Genomic DNA, 22,247 nt, shown 5'->3' on the forward strand with positions numbered 1-22,247 from the left:
AAGCCTGTATATGGGGGGCAGCGAAGGGAACAAACCAAACCCAGTGAATATCCACACCTTCAACAGGTTCAGTTACTGTGCAAAAAATAGTCACGTACCTCTGAGTAGAGTATCCCCATGCCTGTTCTTCACTGCTTGAGTTCGTTGGTTCTTGTTCAACCGCCCAACAAGTTAACCACACTTGAAATGCTCTTGAGCTTGTTTGAATCTGGTTAATATTTAACTTAAAAGTATCACACTTTCTTATGCTACATTTCCTTTCAGTGCATTCTACTCGGTAGAATAAAACAATTGTCTTCAGAAACCCAACCCAGGGAGGTAAACGTGAGAACAGCAGCTTGCAGAAGACTGACAGAACAAGTTACAACACAGAAGCATTTTCCTTTGTCATTTTTGCAATAACATCCTTCAGTTGCCTAGAAAGGAAAGCAGCAAAACAGGTTGAGGAGAGGAGGAGGGAGAGAGAGAGAGGAAGAAAGCTTCACAAGTGAAGAAATGGAGAATAGAATAAAAAGCTTGAAATCTAAAACTTAAAATAAGTAACTACAAATGGTAGCTAGTGTGCCACACAAGCTACTTCTGACTAAAACATATTCCCAATGCTCTGCAAGAACCTCTCAAGACTCCTGTCAGGAAAAGGGAAGCAACTAAATCCCACGCCTTTAATGAGACCTCCCAGTATAATTATCCTCAGTCTCTAATTAAACAGGCCATCTGCTTTCATCACTTTTTGCTCAGTCTTCTCTTCCTAGCCCAGCCCAAACAATGAATATGATTCATGTTTAACCTGATAATTTTATATGTTAATTCAGAAGAGAATTATAGTTGATGGCTCTGATGATAAGATGCTGTACTACACTCAGGCTTTCTGAGTAGGGCATGTGTATTTCAAGTGTCTGCACTCACCTCAAAATATCTTTTCCCTTTATATTTTAAATTCATGTTTCCTGTATTTCAAGCAAATTTTAAAACGAGTTTTAAAACATATGCATGTAAGTATGCATCTTAAATCCAAGCCCTTTACCTTACATTTGAGAACTTTAATTTCCACATAACTTTCATATTTATTCTCCAATGAGGTGGAGGACCATATAAAATTACTTATACTATCTCTATCCTTCTCCAATTAAAGTACTAGTATAACACCATGGCTGTAGTGTTTGTTTGCTGACACCAGTTTTAATGGCTGTTTATCTGAAGAAAATTACATTGACATGTAACAGAAACAGACATCTACCTGTGACAAACTCACTAGGATCCTCACAATAGATTGCTCTTTCAGCACGTGGTGAAAATTCAGTAGGACTAACAACGTGGAGGAGTGAGTAACACCTCAAAGGTGAAAAGGTATTCCTCACCCGTACTTCTTCACATCCAGCTCCTAAGGAATTCACATCTTCCTGCATCAGCTGGCCAGGTTGTTGAAATTTCTCAACTACAACTTGTTGAAAGACTCGTCAAATCACTATGAAGTTACATATAACAATTTAGTAATTTAATTAATCCTTTCCTAATACAAATAAACAAATGTATAGTAATCTAAAAAACTATTTTAAAGAAACAACAAACAAACTAACAAAAAAAAAAAAGAAGACCATCCTCTACAAATCAGAGTAATAGCTTCAGGCAACATTTCTCCCAAGAGAGTGTAAATTACTATTTAATCCAGCATCACATCTCAGGTCCTCTTGCAAAGCACTTTGGTTAGAGCTTCAGTTGCAGAACAGATAAGCAGCTCAACCATGATGAGGCATGAGACTCAAGCAAAGCTATATAGTCACAGGTTCACTTCTGTTACACATACGCTTTAGTGTTCTTTGCCATGCTTATAATTAGATTAGAATCCTGAAAATGTTGATTTTCGTTGTTGTTGTTGTTGTTGAATATGTCTTTTTTGTCCAAAAGATGCCAAGATTCAGTACATGGGCAGACTGTCACCTACTCAGCATGTAGGAAACATGTACATATATACCCATGGTCCCTCCCTCTGCTGCCTGTCTCCATAAAGATGTGCTGTCTTGATTCTGTGCAGTTGCTTGTCAGAGCAGCCAGCCTGCATCCTTTCAGAGCTGCAAGCCTGATGTTATACATCAAAGTGCATGCTTGCTAAAGGAGAAGAGGAAGAAGTCTTTGACCCATGGAAATGGGAAAAAGGAATAACTGATAGTTTAATTTTGTTCTACTTGGGTTTTCTTCCCTTGGGATATCACTGTGGACGCATGAAAATCTCAGCATTGAAAACGTGTACATAAATTGAACATTTTGCTATTATAGCTCCAAATCCATTTAAGTTTTCCTTGTAAGTTAACCTGGCAATTCTAACATCTGGTAAGCACATTAAATGACCTGGTGCCTTTCTGTCCCATTTACAGTGCATGTGAAAAAAAAAACGTTATGACCCTCTCAAGAGTACTCTGATGAATTTCTAAAAGTTTTAAGGTTATTTTCATTAAATATCAAAAGTCTCCAGAAATGGCATTTTCAATGTATCTTTCAGATACCTTCCTCTACTTTTTTTTTTTTTTAATATTTCAGTTAATTCCAGTTTGCCATGGTAAATGCCACTGTTTGGCACTGTTCCATTGCATAAAAAGACTAGATTACTGTTCCAGGCTCCAACAGTCAAGACTTGGCCACTGAAATTAAGGAGACAGTGTTTGCCAAGCCTTGGAGTTAATTGGTGCATTATATCTAATTTAGAAAACATTCAGATAAAAGGCTTAAAACATGCCAGCTTAGTCAGGTGACCATTCAATACATAGAAAAAACATACCCTAAAAATGGTAACAATTTAGCTACCCTACTGCCTCACCTTTAGTACAAAATCAAACTGTGACCTATGCTGAACTTTCCAGTTTTGTTCCTAAACAATGCTCCGCATGCAGAAATAGAGGAATGTGTTTTACTTTTGTTTGAACTGAACGAAACTGCAGAAAGCAGTGGAATATCTACTATAAAACTGAGCTTCCAGAGCACACAGGTGGAAGGATTTCTATTCTACTGACAGAAGAATTGGAGTATTCTCCTACAAAGTGGACTACAGTGAGTTTGGATGTCAATATTAAGGATATATCCAAGTTGTGGTTTAATCCAAATGTTCTAGTGACTCAAGGGATATGATAGATTTAATAAAAAATAAAAATAATTGAGAAGTCCCTCCCTCATGAAGATAGAGATACTGATGCATGGTTACTCTCTAGAAAGATACAACCTGTATCAGCCTTGCAAAACATGACAAAATATCTCCCAAAAGGTTAGTCACTCAGTACAGTTCTTTTTTGTCCCACAATAGGAGGTCAAACACCAGACAACTACCATCTAAGCAAGTCTGAAGAACACTTTACTGCATTCTGCTACTCTTGTAAGTCTGTGTAGTGCTTGAGTACCAATGCTACAAAAATTATTGCAATTTGAATCATACAGCACAATGTAGTGTACACAAACCACATCACAGAAACACACCCCAACTACTCTCACTGCCGTTTGCATCCTCTGGCCTCCGTGGTTAAGGTATGGCATATATTGGATCATCCATGAAAGAGAGAGATGTAGTTTGTTTTTTTTCCCTGCAGGAATCCCTTTTGGTGTACCCTTCTACCAGTATAACACACAGCAGTAGAGAAAAGCTAGCAATATGTTATCACATTTATCTTACTGGCATATTCTTGGTTACGTTCATGTTCCTGGACAGAAGCAGCCTCTAAACACCTTCTACACCAATATCTACACTGTAAATGCATCTTAATAAACTGTCCTTTGGCTTTCCACGGAGTGAAATTATCAGGTATCATGGATACCCCAGCAAGGAATATGAAGTTACAACAGAGGATGGATACGTTCTTGGTGTTTTCAGAATTCCTGATGGAAGGAACAGCCAAAATGCAGGTATGACAGTTGTAGGACATAAGGAAGGTCTGAGAGACAATTCTTACATGGGTTCCCCATCTTTTCCCTTTGCACACGCAGTGGTATGTTCCATACCTTTCCATCTCTGCAAAGGCACCTAGTCATTCAGCCTAAAACGTGGCATAAATTCTGTACATGGGTTAAAACACTCCAGAAAAAACAGATTCTGCACCTCAGTTTTAACTACACATTAGCTACTACTACAGCCTAAGAAAACCTCTTCTGTTTTAGGGAAAAAGCCTGCACTTTTGCTACACGATGGTGTTCTAGCAGATTCTATTAACTGGATTTCTAACCTGCCCGTCAACAGCCTAGGCTTCATTCTTGTAGACGCTGGCTATGATGTCTAGATGGGAAACAGCCGAGGAGACACCTGGTCTTTAAAAGACAAGACCCTTAAGCCCTGTCAGAAAGAGTTCTGGCAGTTCAGGTACTCTATGGAAAAAGAATTACTGAAGAAAGCAACATTCAGGGAACTAGCAAGATTAGGTGATTACTATCAAAATGCAGAACCTTTCCCCTTCTGGTTCTATGAAAAAAATACCTTTTGAACTATATGAAAACACTACTGTTTTTCATATAATCTGACTTCCAAGTGGGACATGCAACATCTAAGAAGACTAGACCAACTCTTTTCCACAGATACAGCCAATGCTGGGTATGTCAGGGGGCTCATAAGAAGGACTACATGATCTGGATGGGCTCTTTTGGAATCAGCACATACAGAAGCAAAGCTGGAAGTACCCAGATCACCTCTGTCCATATACCATGCTGGTTTCTTTGGGAACAGGCTTCCGAAACTGGGAGGCATCTGTAGCCTTGAAGTCTCACCCCATTACCATGTTCCAAGCGCAGAAAGGAGACTGATCAGCTCTGCTGAGAAATCTGATCTACCACAAATGATGTTAACTGGGAGAAAAACAATTCTTGTAACTCATGCTGGTGAAAGCATTGATTAAATTCAGTTCCCCAAGGGCTGCAGCTGTCAGGCAAAACTGGCATCTGCTCCACAGAAAGCCCAAGGCATCAGGCAGCCTGGCTGTATAGCTGCGTCCCTCTGCCCACTTCCCCAAATCAAGCAGACACAGCCTGCAACCTCATCCTTCAATGGGTCCTGCTGAGTACAAGCAACAAAACTGACATTCAGTAACTCACACTGTGATGGCTGAATTATCTGCAAGCTTTTTGTGTTTCTCCCTTTAGCTTTGATGAAATGGGTAAATATGATATTCCAGCAGAGCTGTACTTCATCATGAATAAAACTGGACAGAAGGATGTGTATTATATCGGTCACTCTGAAGGCACAACTGCAGGTAATGTTAGGACACTTATTCACAATGATTCATGTTCCAATCTGATCAGTAGGTGGGTCTCCCCCCATTGATTCTGTTGTTTTTCTTGTTCACAGAGAGCTAGAAAAACATAGAGGATTTTCTGGGCTGAGATTTGGAAAATATGCAAAACTTTTCTAAAAACAGACAAGAGCTCTGGTCTGAAGACAGAAGGAGTAGGATCTAGAATTCCAGCTTGCCAAAGAGGAAGCGTCCACCTCTTTGAAGTGTCTGGCAGCAAAGTCCTTCACCTCTGCTCCCATTCACATATCTGCAGCACCATTCAACATTCAGACAACACATACAGGATGAACCTGACAATGTGATGTTGTACAAAACATACAATGGGAGGGGGAAAAAGGAGAATTGCAACCGCAAACTCCTTCCACCCTGACCAGTTGTGCCTTTTCCTTGCTGTAGAATCAGGGCTAACTGTGAGCTGGAACTCAGATTCCTCACGAACCAGAGCACATAGCTCTGCCCAACTATAGAAAGTACTGGGCAGATGCTGGGGACTGCCCTTTTAGGGAGGTGAATGAAGGTGGATCTAGCAGTGCCTCAAAATCTGGTTGTGTGGACAGAGATCTGAAATTAGGCTTAGTCAGCCCGGAAACAGCCACCAAGGGCCACTCCAGGACATCAAGTTCAAACTTTCCTAGAGCATCTTCCTGTGCTGTACAGGAACCAGCCACAGACACACCCTGCAAGAGGTTACAGTGAAGCACTCCGGTCTGTGACCAACACTGCTTGGGAAAGAACACAATGTGCAGTGTCTTCAACACTGAACATCTAAACCAGCCTAACATCACCTCACATCTGACCTGAGTTTTACAAGTTTTTTAAACAGAAGACAATTTCCAAATACTCATTAGATAGGCGCTGCACTTACCAAAGTTTCCTACAACCAAACTTTATCTTCTTATTGCCATTCATCAGAAATGCAGTCTCCTATCTGAACAACAGGAATACCCACTCTTCACACTTCACCTTGGAAAACTGTTAGCTACCCAGACAAACTCCTTGCAGCACTGTAAGTGTCCCTTCCATGTCTGCTTCAGGATGGGATTAACTCAACAGCCCCACTGAAACCCTTCCATGGCATAGGCTGGAGCCTCTAACAGCCAGCAACAAGTTGTTCCTTGCCCAGATCAGTCCCTCCTGTTCTTAAAGCAGGACCAAGACCTGTTGCTGCACTCCACAGCCACCAGCACCAACAGTGGTACTTCAAAGCTGGGATGCCCAGCAGCCAGAATGGCCTTGCACAAAACGAAAGGACTAAAAGGGAAATGCCCTTACCATGTTTGGGGGGGTAGGATGAGCCAAAAACAAGTATCTTAGACCACATCTAAGACTTCCATGTCCAGGTTTGGGCCACAGGAAAGACATCAGTATGATCAACATCTGCTGAACAAGTTCAACAGAAAGACAACAAGCAGGTCATCCAAACATACCATGGTGTGAGTAACTGCTGTGTTGGCAGGACATTCTCATCAGAGATCTAGGCCAGCCCACAGCACTGCCCAATTTCCGCAGAAACCCAAGCTGTGACCCCCTACCTCCTTTGCCTTAGGGGAGGAAGTTTCTCCTGTCCAGCATCCCTCTTCCCAGGCACCACAGCCCTACACCGACCACTACACCTTCATTTTACCCCTTCTCCTCTTCCTCCTTGCTCACAGACAGCCTCCTCAGCAAGGCTGCTAAGAGTGTTTGCTCCCAGTTAGCCCGCTGCAAAGTTCAGGAGAGCCCAGGTGAGGTGTGCGTATCCTCCGGCACACAGGCGTGGCCGGGCCGACCGCCGGAGGTGCGGGGGGGACACACACGCCAGGTGAGCTGCACCCCCGGGCCCGTCTGCCTGCGCTCGCCGCCGCTCCCTCTCGCCCCCGCGGGGCTACAGCGGCGGCGGCGGCCGGACCCCGCGGCGCAGAGCGGGACGCGGCCACGCCGCTCGCCCGGCGCGGCGCAGGCTCCTCCCTTCGCCCCGCACCGTAACCCGGGCGGCTGCGGCGGCGCAAGGCTCGGCTCGGCGCCGCCGGCACCTGCCGCCCTGCCCGCCGCTCCCGCGTACGGCGCCCGGGGCTCCGCGTCCCGGCGGGGCGAGGCCGGCGGAGCAGAGGGAGGAGGAGGAGGAGGAGGCCCAGGCCACCCCGCCGCTTCTGCCTCCCCCCGCCCCGCGCTTTGTCCGCGGCAGCCGCCGCGGCGCCGCTCACGCGGATGCCAGACCCGGTAAGCGGCCGTCGCCCTTCCCCGTGCGGGGAGCGCGGAGCTGCCGCGCCGCCGTCTCCCGCCGTCTCCCGCCTCCATCCCGCTGCTCTGCGCCAGCGGTCCCTGCGGGAAGAGGGGGAAAGGGGCTGGTAGCCCTTCCGGAGCCGGGAGGCGGTGGGAGCCAGGGCCGGTAACAGCTCCCTCCGCCGCGCCGCGCCGGCGTCCCCGGTCCCGTGCCCGCCCCGGTGTCAGGTGCGGCGACCCGCGGAGGCCTGTCGGAAACAGCCCTCCTCCGGGCAGGGCGGAACTTGGGGCGGGAGCGGCCCCGGGCGGGAGCGCGGCGGGGAGCGGGAGCGGCTGGCGGTGCGGGGATGCAGCGCGGGCATCGCGGTGCCGCTGGGGGTGTGCGGGAGGCGGGGGGCTGCGAGCCCGGGCCGCCTAAAGCTGATGACTCCGCTGCGGCTACGCATAGAGGTGGTGGCAGGTTGGTGGGGAGCCGAGTCCAGAGTGTTACCGTGTTCCAGGGAGAAATCACACTGATAACAATATTCTAGTTTTTTTAATGATTTCCATATACATGTGAAAGATTATCATCGGAATAGAAAGTGAAAGAATGTGAAAAAGTAGAAATTGTGTTCGCTGGGTACATGTAACTCTCGGTTTCTCCTCATGTACTTCATTTTGTACCTGCCTCCTTCTGACCTCTGTAGGATCGAAGGTGTCCTTCCGAAGTGCACGGAGGAATGTAGTTCACTCCACTCGCACAGTCCGCTCTGTTTCAGAAGGCTACCCAAAAGTCTCTTCTGGGGAAATTCCTCTTGGTCTGAAATTATTTTTATTTAATATGCACATGGTTCTGAATACTCAGAGGAGTCATGGGCAGAAAAAAACCCACCGTTTACTGAGAATGGGAAGTGGTGAGATTATGAGATCTTGGATGGACAGTAGTTCCGAGGGAGTTCATCCCCAGGTGAAGACCAGCTTTGAAAAAGTTCTGTCTTCACAGAAGTGGGCTTTCTCCTCTTTGCAAGCTAAGGTGCATGACTGTCCAAAGCTGTACTTAGCGTATATTGATGAATTGCCTTAGACCATCAGGTCCTAGAAAATAGGACACAGACACAGAACTTCATGAAATATTCCCAGGAGGATGGAGTCTAAGTTTGTTCCTGTGGGTGCTGCTCAGGCAATATATTGTGTTACTCTGAAACAGGCTGGATTTTCTGACATACTAAAATCATTTCTGCTGGTATCTTGCATGTCTAAGTGCTAAATATTTGAATAACTAAACTGAAGGCCAGTGTTGACAAATCTGGAGTTTCATACATCACAGGACACTGTAGGAATGTAGGAAGCATTCATCCCAAAATCTGTATCATTATTTAGGTACAAATTTCATAGTTGGGGGGGGAGGTTGTTTATAGTATTTTTAAATGGCTACAAGTGCAGGGGAGTTATTTGATAGTGTTACATTTAAAAAGTAGGTTTCAGTATCTTGATCAGCCCTGCAATCATTTGTATTACTTGGTACTGCTATGCAAATACCGTGAAGGCATTTTTCATGTGGTTTTCCTTATGTGCATGAAGCATGCACATAAGTTCAGGCCTTAAGGCATTTTCTGAAGTTAATCACCAAGCTGAGGAAGAGTATAGCTCAAGGTGAGGGGTCATGAAATCTTCAGCTGCTGAGGGAATGGCATGAAGACACAGAGAAAATGTTGTATAAAAATATGTACTTGGTTTCTGTTTGCTGGACACGTATGAACAGTGGGTTTTTTCTGGTCTTATCTAACTCCTAAAATTTTATTTTTGCATCAAAGGTTGCACCTCCAATTTGTGTTCTTAAAAGTCATTTGCTGCCACTTAAAGAAAGTCTTTATCTATACAATTTTAATAAAATTAGAACATCTGGATTTTCATGCCAGGAAACATATTTTCTGGTCATAGTTTCCATTATAAATAGAAGTATCAGTCCATAAAAGCAAATGATCTTGCTTGTACAGTTCCTGAATGATCCATATGTAGTTGGTTAGTACTGTTGTTGCATAGAAATCCCTTTTATAAAAATCCAACATTTTCAGTCTTGCACGGCTGATGATGCCTCTTGGTAATGCTGTGAGTCAGTAAGCTCCTCAGACACAACCCATTGCCTACCACTTCCTACTGGCAGCTCCAGATGACTCACAGTTCAGCACACAACATACGGAATTACATTATGGAAGCTGTGGGCTCACTACCTAATCAACGTAGGAAGTGTCTTCCTCTTTTAGCATCTCTGAACCATTGTCAGAAGGCCCTCAGAGATCTTTATTGCTCTGTGTTGACTTGGAAAAGAGTTTGTATAGGCTGCAAAGATCAATGAACTCATCCTGAAGGGAAAAGCAAATAATTTGAAAATAGACTCAAAGGTAGTCTGCATACCTTCAGTGGGATGAATAGCCTGGTGGCCTGCAAGCATATAAAATGTTAACCACAAATCATTGCACTCAGCTTTGATATTCTGGATAATTCAGCTGACTGTCAAGCAGCCCTGTGAGCTGACTGTGTTACAGATCACTGTGCTGCTGTAAAACTTGTGCTTAGCATTGTCAATCTTAGCAAACTTACATAAGAGAAATTAAATATTGTAACTATCCCAGTAGAAAAAGTAGTCTAAATTCTCCTCATAGAGCCAGACATTCCTGTTGTTTTTCCCATCTGCTCATAGCATGAGACATCCTGAATCATCTAGGCTAGGGCAGAAGGTCAAAGATTTCATTATGAAATCAACTAACTGTATTATCTTAATATAGGCATCATACTACAGAAACATGCCGTAGTTATTTGTATTGGTTGATCACACTTTATCCTGTAGGTAATATTACTATCCATTTCTTACCTGCCCTTTGATTACTTAACCATAAGTGTACAAAACAGTCAGAATCCTTGGAACTAGTGCCTCAAATTATTTTTTTTAGATTTGAGGCCACAAGACAAGCTTCATTCTTTATAATAGGCAATTTAATAGACTTCAGATGAACTGTGAATTTTTATGTCAGAAATGCTGAGTAAATTTGGTTCTCCTTTATTTTCTAGCCTGTATTATGAACGTAAGACGGAGTAGGAATTTGTCATCAGACAGAAATTGCTTGTTGCAACCAGTTATGCACTTAATTAACAAGTGTCCTTATTAGAGGCTATGGAGTCTGAAAGTGTTCAAAATGAAGTAGGAAATATTGCCAGAAAAGTCATTACCTTTTATAGGAAAACCCAGAAGATTCTTAACCCTCCTAGCCTAGGGGAGGAGAGTTTCTTCTGAGAGAAATAGGACTGCAGGCAGAAAAAAACTGTGAAACCTAAGACTTTGCAAGGAATCATGCTTTCTTTGTGTCCTGGAAGTCTATGAAGTTGCAGGCCTCTGTGCTGATTTTTAGCCTCTCATTTGTTTCCCTTAGCAACCCAGCTTCTTGTCTTCATGGTGGAAGTTAGTTTTGTCAATGATGTTCTGTATTGCAGGTATCTCCTTTTTTCAGTATTTCAGTTGAATCATCAAAGAACAAATTATATAACAACAGCTATTTCTTTTATTTCTGCCCTCTTCTGGGTTACTGTGCCCTGGTACACTACTTTTGATGGGGGATTGTTGTGGATTTCCTAAAGGAAGGAAATGGCACTGTTTTTCTACACCGTGTCTAGAACATCCTTTTAGTGGGTCACTGGAAAGATGCTGTTCTGTGTTGCATAAGTATATTTCACTGAATGCCTAAGAAGGCTATTGCTTGTAATCCAAGACATTCTACCATTGGTGATACTTTATCCATTATTTTAAAAATACTTTTCTGCTGCAACCGAAAGGTGTTACCAAAAAAGGGAGAGAGGAGAGGGATTGTTTCAACACAAAAAACCTCAAGAGAAAGAACTGTCAGTTCACAAATGCATGTTTGAATGTTCAGTATTCCCAGTCCATTTTTCAGGACATTCTCTTAAATATCCTGTAACTAATATTTTTGTAGACAGAGCATATTAATAAATCAGGTAGCAAGACATCATCAAGATGTACAGCTCAAGTGCATAGGGTTATGTTATAACAGCACAAACATACTAAATGTTGATTTCAAAACAGTCTGCCTAAAAATGAATGAGAAAATAGTTGAAAGTCTGTGCTTTGAAGCTAGAGGAAAAGCTTGTAGGTTCTGTATTCACATACTCTGTAGGGAGTAATAGTCAGGTTCTTGCGTGTGCCATGTTGGATGTTACCTGCATATTGCAGTGGTTTATCACTCTTACAGACCCAGTAGCAAACTAATTTTATTGACATAGCTACTTTATTCACTAATATTCATATCTGTGCCAAAAGGAGAACTGTCCCTAGAAGACAGCCAATCAATTATATTCAAGGAATTACATTGACTAACTGCAGTCATCCAAATATTTGCAGACCAACTTTAAAAGCCTTCAAATAATTATATTAACTTCTTTTTTAACTGTGAGAAAACAGAGCCTCGTGCCACCCACTTTTTCTTTAGATGAAAATAAAGCTCAGTTTTGTGATGTAAGATACAGCACTGAGTGGCCTAACCATATAAGCAAGGCATGGGTTTGGCAGATCTGTGCATGGAGGATCTTCCCTGCATGTGATTTCTCCCTCTCAGCACCCAAGCCAATGAAGGTGCTACTGTCTATACACCACTGACATGGTCTGCAGAGAGACCTCTCGGCGGTGTGCTGGGACATGGTGGCACTGGTCCTTCACCAGTGAAAAACAGGAAATAATCTTGACCTGCTTCTAGGAGAGATGATAGTATAGCTTGGAAGTTGCCTCTGAGAGTTAGGAGAGCTTAGGAGGAGGTCTTAGCAATGCTGTTTAAATGAAGCCATGAAGCTAAGGACCAATGTTGAAGTATGAACCATTACCGAGATGGGCTTTTCTAGAGCCAAGCTTAGTAGCTCCTGCTGTGAAGAGCAACTTCTCCATTGAAAGGTGCAGGGTTTTTAGGAAGCTACTCCTCGCAGCGCTTCCTTTCATTGAAAGGCCATTCTGTTGGGTTTTGTTGATTGGGTATTTCCTCTGCACAAGAGAATGATCTTGCCATGACATTCAGTGCTTAGCTTTTTTTTTTCCAGAAGAGACTCCTTACTATACCAGCTGAATCACTTGCTGTGATTCTGAACGGTTGTTACAAAAAGCATGTTGACAGATGAACAGGCTGTTTCTTTTTGGAGAGAACCAGCGTTTACTATTTAGGCTGGTATTTAGCATATTTATATATCAAACCCAAGTGTGTATATAAATTGTTATGTGCTGTGCCAATACATGGCCTGGCATTTCAAAAAGAGCTGAGTGAGGTAGATGCCTGTATTTCTAACCTATTTTTCACCACATTCACTTGAACATCCACTTCCAAGTACAGAAGTAGAAGTATCTGCTTCATGGATGACTTATTGGCATGAAACAGTCCCTTACCTTCATCTGGCAATCGCTGGCATGCCCTATTTAAAGTTTGCTGAGACAATTCAGTTCCATTATGGGTAATTAAAAGGTGTTATTTGCACTTACTAATTTGGCTGTTTTAATGAGAACTGGCCTCTTTATGGTTTGAGCTGCATCTTTATTCTAGGATTCTGTAATCATCACACTTCCTAGAATAGTAAATTGAAGTCTGACTGTGTTAACTTCTCATGACAATATTGAAACAAGCTTTCTCGTGCCATGGGGTGAATGCAGAAAAGTTCTCTCAAAAGCAGTTTGTAAGAAGTAGAACTATACCACATTTTAGCTCCTATGTTAGCAAGTATTTCTAGATATACTGTAAGGATCCTGATCCCAATGTACTGAAGTGAATGATTTTTGTGGGAACCTCATCTGGTCTTTACATTCCACCAAAATATCAGACAAAAGGATGAGAAATTCTGAAATAATCTGCTATTAAAAATATGCAAAGAATAAATCATTGCATAAGTAAGCTCCTGGTATTCTTAACAGAACCTAATCTTTGAATGAAAAAAGTGCTTTGGAAAATTTTACCAGTGATCTCTTTAATGCAGCTTTTTAGTAAGACCAATAGGCAAAATATTGACAAATGTTGATGACAGCAGTGAAGTCAGTGTTATGAATAATTCCCTTAGAATTTGAAAATGTTACAAAGAGGAAACTAATATTTCAAATTAACTAATAACAATGTTTCAAAGTAATCTTAAAAAGTGAAACTAAGTATTAAACTAATATTTATTGAAGTTAGTCAGTTACTTGTTTAAAAAAATCCAAAAAGCTGATTCAACATTTAAAAGCCTCTTCTGAAGAACTGAAGAAGGAAACGCAGCTTCCAGATGATCACAAGGTGTTGAAATTCAGTCCTCACAGTCTGCAGTCAGTTACTTTCTGTGAGGTCCTGACACTCTGAGCTCCTCTTTGTGCCCGTGTCCTCTCCAGAAGGTTGGAGACACAGCTCCCGCTGGGGTGCCGCAGCCACTGTGTGCATCCTTGGGCAGGGCCTGGTCCCGCTTGGCTTTGTTGACTGTGCTGGTACAGTTGTCTCAGTCGGGTTGTATCAGTGAAGGACACACTGTACTAATCAGACATCTCAGAGTCTGTCATAGCAAGGTGTGAAGACAGATACAAGCTCCTTCTGCCCAGGCTGTGAGCTGGCTCCACTGAAGGCATAGCAGACACAAACTGCAACTTAAATAGCTCATACTGCACTCGAGCCGATAAGCCTTGCTGTGCAGCCACGTGTACCACCCCTCACTATCACACCGCAGCTACGAAGCTTGGAAAATTAGCAGGGCTGTGCCTTTTGGGCTCTGAGAACAGGCAGGGTGGCTCATTTGTCCACATCCATCCTGGCAATTGTGTGAAACATCATTATGCAGTAAACTGTGAGGGCATTGGAGAACTTGGGATGAATTGTGACATTATACCTCTCAGAAAAGCACGAGAGTTTGTGCATGCATTCCCCAGATCTTCTCATACCACCTCTGTCTTATTAGCCTACTCCTAAGGTACTTGATATGTCTTGATATATTTATTCTGTCTTCATGTACTACTATTTGCATATACTTTCAGTTGAAATTGCTCTCTCTGCTTTTCACTTCCCTGGTGCTTGGTACCATGCTTGTTAGCCCGAACAGAAAAATGACTTTCAATGCCATTTAAAATGTTGATTTTCTCACTTTGCACTGTTTCCTGTGGCTGAAGGGTTTGATTTAATAAAGCTGGATTTTTCAAGGATTAATTCATAGCATTAATAAGATGGATCATATAGGAAAACAGTGGTTTTTGAGGAGGAAATGGTGAGGATTTGGTGAGGAATGCTATACCAATGAAATCAAGAAAAGTTTTTTAACTGTTGAATGGATGTTAAATGATTATATTCTGGTAATGACTATCAGAAAACTCATAATTAGAAAAAACTTGATTTGAATGACAAATGTCCAGGCATTTCTTCTCGAACAAACTTTACTTAAGTCGATCTAAGTTAATTTGAAATACCTGAATTAGCAAAGCAGAAAAATGCATCTTTACTCTTGGAATTTAGAGCACTTTACAGTCTAATAGCCTAAGACAGCTCCAAGCTAGTGTTGCTATTTGTCCCCTGTGATTGTGGTTGGAGTATAGTTCACTGTATTAGCTTAACTGTTTTTGTATATTTGAGTATAATCAGTTATTCTCAGTGGTTGGGTATTTGAATTTATCTTTGCTCTTGTAAAGTAAAATATAAGTTTGTTGTCAGAAAACATGTCAGGAATTTTTGTAGGTGCTATACAAGCTCTTATGGTGTCTTTTCAAAGTCAGTTTATATCAGTCTAGGACAGCACTGCCTCAGAAAGGAACTAATCTGTTTTGCTGGCTTTATGGTTCTGCCTCCTCCTTTGCATTTTGATTTTGAGAAGAAAGTAGTTAAGTTTAAAAGTCCATTTAATTTTGATTTGGATCAGCTACAACTTGCCTTGAAGTCACTGGAGCCAACAAAATTAGAGTACAAAGAAGCATGGTGAGGGTGAGGTGAGCCCCTCGGCAGTGTCATGCCCTTCATCTGGCTAAAGGTGACTGTGAGGCTGTGCCGTGAAGAACATTATGCACAGAGGCATTCCAGGGAGCTGGCACACATGCCTGTGGTGGTGTTTTTAGTAAAGCTTAACTTTCTGCATTTTAATCATTCATTATCCTGCCAGTGTGTCCACATATAATATATTGAAGTGCTGTCATAAGACAGCCAGAGTTCTTTTTAGAATTTTTTTCTTAAGTTACACTGCCACCTGTAATAGCTAGTATATTTGAGCCTTATTTGAGGTTTTGGTAAAAGTGATACAAATTCATCTCAGTATTTCTTCTTTATTTGCAATGTCTGGTTTTTAAAGTGTTCCTGAAGCTAAATTTAAAAAGTCTGTTTCCTCTTTTATTTGCGGCCATTCTTCTGCTAAGCTCTTGCACTGTGACTGGTCATATGCTCTGTGCAGAGCTTCTTCATCCTTTCCAGGCTCTGAGGAAGTGTGAGTTTCTGCTATTACCAGATGTCTCCTCTTTAAAATACCCACCCTTACACTTTTAAAATTAATGCTATTACTATTAATGCTCCTTTAGCTTAAAAATTCACTGAATTAACTTATGTTTATAACTTTAATATTAGAGGAAACCAAGTTGACAAATATTTGCAAGTAAAGGGTTCTGTGATGTCTCCCTGTGCCGTTTTTAAAGAGATTTTGACTGGGGAATACCATAAGCTTCTTTAACAAAGATCTCTTTGGGAATACTGGCCTCCCAAAACCAAACCAAACCACTAATTAGTGGCTCTTGTTTGCCACTTGCTGCACCAACTTTTTTCCACTTGCCTACCAGCTCGGCTGAGAGGTCTTCAAGCAGTGGTGATAGTTGAAAGAAGTATTTGATCGGTATCCCGTGTCCTCAGTAGGGAAGCATGAACAGTCTCTTCAACGTCCATTTCCTCACTAGACTTTGGTGAAAGTCTGTTGAGAGAGAAAGCCTTGAAAAATGGTTTTCTTGCTCAGAAGCTGCTAACTGAAATAAGGAATTGAACAGAAATGCATTTCTGCTGCTTTACTTTTGAAGGAAAAATTTTTGTTATATGTTGAGTGACTAGAATATTTTGCAGTTTGTTATGCTTGGATGCATACTTTAGACCAAATCCACCCTTTCAGGTTGTAGATGTCGCAGTTGCTTCTAGGGGAAATAAAATAAAAAATCCAAAAGTAATGGATAAGAGAATGGATAAATAGTTTTAAAATATATGTTTTTTAGCTCCTTTTTTTTTGCTCATTTATTTGTTTGATTTGGTTTTCAGTTTTTGTTCCTGAGCTCCACAGATCATATGAATGCAGTCTCTCACTGATGATTTCATTTCTGCTTAGAGTCTGAGCTGCATAGGCAGAAGATTAACATGAGCTCTGCACTGGCCAAGCTTTTAGCCCTCTCCTTTCATAGTCTACCACATCTCCAGTGCTTCAGCTGAAGAAGGGCTTCAGGTGGAACTAGGAGTAAAGCAGAATATTTCCTGGAGTAGGCTAAAGCAAAAATATTTCATTATTGTTGTCCCACAGGGCCTTTCCACAGTTTGTGAATAGGTAATGAGTAGGCTCTCCTGCCAGGCTGATCATTTATGCCAGAGCTCCATGTATATAAAATTGAATTGTTTAGAGAGCAGTTTCCATTAGCACAGAACCACAACTAAGATTGCTTTCTTGGGTGTGTAAGCTATGTTCCGTTTTTTTTGGTTACAAATGGTGCAAACAGTTTGAATACCTAAATTTCCAAAAAGAAGGCCTTGAAATTGAATTCACATATCTGTGACATACCTTATGATGAGAATAAAAATCTTGAAAATGAAAAGCATTGGTATAAAGGCAGTCAAGAATATACTCATTGAGATCAGGAGGTCATACATAAAATTGGAGTAAGATTGATTCAATAAGGTGGAATGAATATACCATTAAGGGCTTTTACAAGTAAAACAGGATGATTCTGACTATTCTAAATAAAGTGTATTACTTAAATGAATTTAATGTCTCCTATAATACTTGCACTAATGGTTAAAGTTTAGGACTAATCTAATAGATACTGTTGGTTTTGGAAAAAAATGAGGAAGACACAAATATAAAAATCAATACTTGAGAAATACAGCCGGCTAAAAACACATCAGGGTTGTTTTTCTCTAATCCAGAGTCCTCTGGCCTCTAGAAAGAGGTAGGCTGAGAAAATATCTTTGCTGAACCCACTCTATGCTTTTACAGAAGCATAAGCATATTTACTACAACATATAAAGTGCCTTCGACATTCAGGATCAAATCTGTTTAGACTGAGTGCACAGAAGGGAAAAAACACACTAGAAACTTAATTTTCAGATTTCCCGTGTAATTTAAATAATTCATTCCTCTTTCAGTGTTGGGTTTTTTGGTTTTGGTTTAGTTTTGATCAGGTTTTTTTCTGAAGACCACAACATCTAAATACTTGTCTTAACTTGTTCAAAGCTGTGCAAGGAGCAGTTATTATCAGTTGACTCATCAGAGTTCATCATATTTTGAGTGTTTTTGAAGTCAGCAAGCTGTGCAGGTGGAACACATGGTGCTTGAAGTATTTTCTCTGCTTTATGTTACTGATATGAGTTTGTGTGTAAAATTTTATTTTTAATTACAGGCTTAGCAGGAAATAAAGATGCCAGATTCACACTGTTCATAAAAACATATGCTCAGGGAAGCACAGATTCTGTGATTAGTCCTCGAACTTCTGAGTTTTTCACTTAATGCTTGAAAGTTGGGCGTTTTTTAAGTTGCTGTAAAAATTGTAAAAATAATTTGTTATATCATGTTCAAATCCACTGTAATAACATTACTGCAGGTCAGCTAGTCCACAACTGCACTGAAGCCCCCATGCATTCCCAGTTTAAATTCTAGATGCTTGGTGAGTTCTAAATTGTTATTAAACATGGAAGTACTGTGTCATCAAAGTAATGACTGAGTGCTGGCATGCAAACTTATGTGACATTTGAATGTATTTCTAATCTGAATGACTTGTCTTATTTTTTCCAGCACACAACCACAATCAACATATCTATTTTCAAGTTTCCCTTGGGCTATTAAACCCTGAGACGTCTGGTTGCAAATATTGAGCGCTGGATTGATACTGCCCTTTTCAGTCAGATGGAGACTTTGGAGGAAAAGAGCAATCTCCTTGGTTTGCAGGCAGACAACAGCATGGAACAACCATTCACTGTCAGCTCATTGGTGCGTATTACAAAGAAATGCTTCAGTGGCTGAGCAACTCCTCTTTCAATTAGAAATCAGTTCAAGAGAGCTGTTTAGCCATGCTGGCTATCAGCTCCATGGGTCTCTTTCTGCATGCTGCCAGTTCCTCCCACATTCTGCCTGATGGTTTTGTTGGAATTCTTTTTTATTTCTATATGCGTGGTTTATGGGGTTTTAGCAATCAGGTTTTTTAGAAGTTAAAATGGACATTTTGAGTAGAAAGAGTAAAAAATTTCATCAAAGTGAGAGGAAACAACTTGCACTAGCCAATTACTGAGCTACTTAACAGGAAGGTAATGACCACAATAAGCAGCTATGCTTCTTCTTCAGTAGTTAGTTCTAACTTATTTAGTGGCCTCGTTTAAAATTGGAAATGAAGATTTGAAGTGAGCTGTTGACTGAATCAGGGGAACTTATTACTCTTTGTTACCTGATCTATTCCAAGCAGTCAAAGCTATACATCATGTGATAGGAGTCTGAGTATTCAGGACCTCCATCAAATTATTTCAATTATTTCAATAATTTCAATACTTAAAACAGACCCTTGTAGAATTCATGTGCGGGGCATTCTAAAGGGTTCTATTGCCTTTGTTAATTTCTATAGGGGATTACTTGATTTTATCTTTTTTTTCTTTCTTTTTTTCTACAGGGGTTTTCCTAATTTTGTCTTTTTTGGGGGGAGGGGGAAAGGGAGATGAGATCACTTTTTATTTTAATTGTAATCACAATTTATTTTTCAACTGAGAAACATGTTAGAATGTTTCAGCTGTGGCTAGCGGTGAGGAAACCAATGCCTGTTACGAGAAAAAAATTAGCTGAAGATTTCCCTTGAGCTTCTTGCCTGAGACCGCTTACTGAAAGTGAAACGGAATATTCTCTTTGCTAATCAGTCTGTTCCTTTTCAGAAAAAGCTAGTAGCTATTCCTGACCACACAGACATCTCTGTGACTCCAGAAGAGAGAGTACGTGCCTTAAGCAAACTTGGCAGCAATATCACAATCAATGAAGATATCACTCCGCGCCGCTACTTTAGGTCTGGAGTAGAGATGGAGCGAATGGCGTCAGTGTATATGGAGGAAGGAAACCTGGAGAACGCTTTTGTTTTTTATAATAAGTTCATAACGTAAGAAACCAGTTGTAGTCTTTACAGCTTATAATTCTGGGTGAACTGAAATAGAGAGCTGCAGTGAAAACCCCTTTAGATGAGGAGAAAATTGTTCAGTGTGTTCTTGCAGAATGACTTTGTTCTCTGGAGGTCTTTATGCTAAGCACAGGCTTTGTTAAAATTGCATCTCACCTGTATGGTAGTCCTACCCATCTCTTAACTGCTAGGCATGAATTAACCTAATATACAGAGGTTGGAGTTTACTGTGCAGGCCATACCATGAGCACTGTTGCCCACAGATTATTCTGTATATATCAGCATGTTGGTTAAATACAGTGTCTGACTTACAAAGCAATGTTTAGATAAGATTTCTGAGCCTTTAGTAGTTATGCCCTATGAGTGTCTACTGATCTTAAAGATGGTAGTATTGCACAGCACTTTAAAAACATGAAAAAAAATGGCTTTTTGCTTATTTTTCACTTTTCTTCCCTGAAAGGATCGTTTGTTACAAGAATAAATGCAAAACCTATAATATATGTTCATTGTATAATTATTCTCCCCACTGCAAAAAACCAGTTCTGGCCAGCTTTCATTACAACTCTCAAAATAGACAGCCAAAAAATATATTAGTGGCAGATTTAAATGTTTAACCTAGCTAGTTTTACTGTAGTATTACTTGGTTTGTTTTTTTACTTCTGAAAGGTTTTTTTTAATATACATATTCTAAAATTTTTATAATAGGAAACATCCTTCCTCCCTCCTTATTTTCCTCATACTCTGAAAACTAGACCAAACCTTTCTTATCCCACTTGATTTTAAATTTATCTATGTCCATAAAAAGAGGGTTTAGAGGTGAACATTGTGCAGCTTGCTGAAAGAATGATAGCAGCTGTATATTCCAAACTCTGTGCAGTTGAGTGTTGCCATAATTTATCTGTCAGGTAGCTGTGCAGCTTGGTCTGGTAAAAATGACTGCTTTAATGATAGTCAGTGTCACATTCTTTCTTTAAGGTTCAGCATTTTGGCTAAGAATAGATAAAGACAGTAGAAATAGTATTTATTAACGCTGAGTAGAGTGGAGGGTGCTTTTCATGGATATTTTTAGGTGCTGCTAGTTATTCCTTTTTTTTTAATCTAACCCACTACTAATGAAAGCCAAACTATATATGTCAGATGTGGAAAATAATCTCCTGTCTTTATCCTGTGTGTCTCATGCAGGTCCATACAATAATGTGTTATTTTAAACATGTGTGTAGAAACCTGCTCCAAGCCATCTGGAATTCAGTGTTTAACAGTTATGTGAAACTGATTTTTCTGCCAGCATAAAAGCTATTATGGATATTTCTCTGAATTCTGAGGCAAACACATGCATGTTTAATTTTCTAGATTATTTGTAGAAAAGCTGCCCAGTCACCGAGACTATCACCAATGCGCAGTACCAGAAAAACAAGATATTATTAAGGTAGGGTTATGGTTTCCTGGCATTTAAGAAATGTTTTGCACAGAATCTCTCAGTTTTCTTCCCAGCACTCCTTTTCCCCCCATGCACACATAGTCCATGGCAGCCACCACAGCTTGAATTTCTGATACCATTCTCCACTAGCCATTTGTGTTTTATTTTGGTTTAATTATTTGATCATTACTGGAAATTAAATTATCAGTCTAGAAGGTGAATGAGAATGGTTGCTAGGCTGTTGGAAACTCAGGTACATCTATTTCTGAAAGTTTACATATTAAAAATACAGTATATTAACAGTACTTAGTTTGATTCTGGTCCCAATTATGTGCGTGGATAATGGTCCAAGCTAATGATTGCAAACAGAGGGAGAGATATGTGGCATTACTGGTGTCTGTGCAGTATTTGCTTACTCTGCTAAATAAGCAAAATATATTTTTGCTTTCTTTATTACCAAATATATATTTACATAGTTTTTACCAGAGTTTTTTCCCCTCCATTTCTATACAAAATAGTTTTACTTGGGTTTTTTCCCCTCTAGAAAATGAATTTCAAATGTAACCTTATACTGAGCTTTAAACAGCTGGACTTGCCCAGTGAGAATTGTTAGAAGGAGCATAATTGTCTCTTGCTTCATGCTCCCATATTTGCATACTTTTTCTGCTGCTAAAGCTGAGTGTTACAGTCAAAATCAAAACACTTTATGCCCAAGTTTCGACTGTGGCCACAATCTAGGGAAAACATCCCTACTGAGAAGGGGCATCCAACATGTCTCCCCTATGGCACTCAGCAGGATTAAGCAAATGGTCTCTTTCCCTTCCTTGCCTACAGCCCCCGAATTATTTTGTAGTAGCCTTCACATTAGTAGAAAACACTGGGCATTGGTTTTGTTTTACAAACGATATTGTTTTGTCTTCCAGGGCTGCCACAGTAAGCTACAAGGCTCTTCAAAGAAATGGTGTTTTTTTTCCCCACCTGGAAACAGGCATATTTAGACGTATTTATGACCAGGAAG

General features: G+C 40.8%; 2 protein-coding genes across 12 annotated transcripts in view; one reads left to right on the forward strand and one right to left on the reverse strand.

The window, feature by feature from the left end:
• Positions 1-7,663, reverse strand: part of ANKRD22 (ankyrin repeat domain 22) — an 18,739-nt gene extending 11,076 nt beyond the window's left edge. The window contains exons 1-2 of one of the 9 annotated variants that reach the window (XM_039380243.1): positions 7,458-7,663; positions 99-416 (exon numbers count right to left, since the gene is read on the reverse strand). In XM_039380243.1, coding sequence (XP_039236177.1) covers positions 99-119 — 21 coding nt within the window. In that variant the 5' untranslated portion in view covers positions 120-416; positions 7,458-7,663. Of the gene's footprint in view, positions 1-98 lie in introns of all 9 variants that reach the window. The other 8 variants (XM_039380240.1, XM_039380242.1, XM_027718249.2 and 5 more) reach the window with 8 other exon arrangements.
• The window catches only part of STAMBPL1 (STAM binding protein like 1), a 21,863-nt gene continuing 6,839 nt past the window's right edge, over positions 7,224-22,247 (forward strand). The window contains exons 1-4 of one of the 3 annotated variants that reach the window (XM_027718199.2): positions 7,224-7,460; positions 18,456-18,650; positions 19,577-19,794; positions 21,163-21,238. In XM_027718199.2, the coding sequence (XP_027574000.1) occupies positions 18,567-18,650; positions 19,577-19,794; positions 21,163-21,238 (378 nt within the window). In that variant the 5' untranslated portion in view covers positions 7,224-7,460; positions 18,456-18,566. Of the gene's footprint in view, positions 7,461-7,594; positions 7,692-18,455; positions 18,651-19,576; positions 19,795-21,162; positions 21,239-22,247 lie in introns of those variants that run through there. The other 2 variants (XM_027718177.2, XM_027718183.2) reach the window with 2 other exon arrangements.

The sequence above is a fragment of the Pipra filicauda genome, unplaced genomic scaffold, assembly GCF_003945595.2.
Source record: "Pipra filicauda isolate LSUMZ 115617 unplaced genomic scaffold, ASM394559v2 scaffold190_size1978887_pilon, whole genome shotgun sequence".
NCBI lineage: Eukaryota > Metazoa > Chordata > Aves > Passeriformes > Pipridae > Pipra > Pipra filicauda.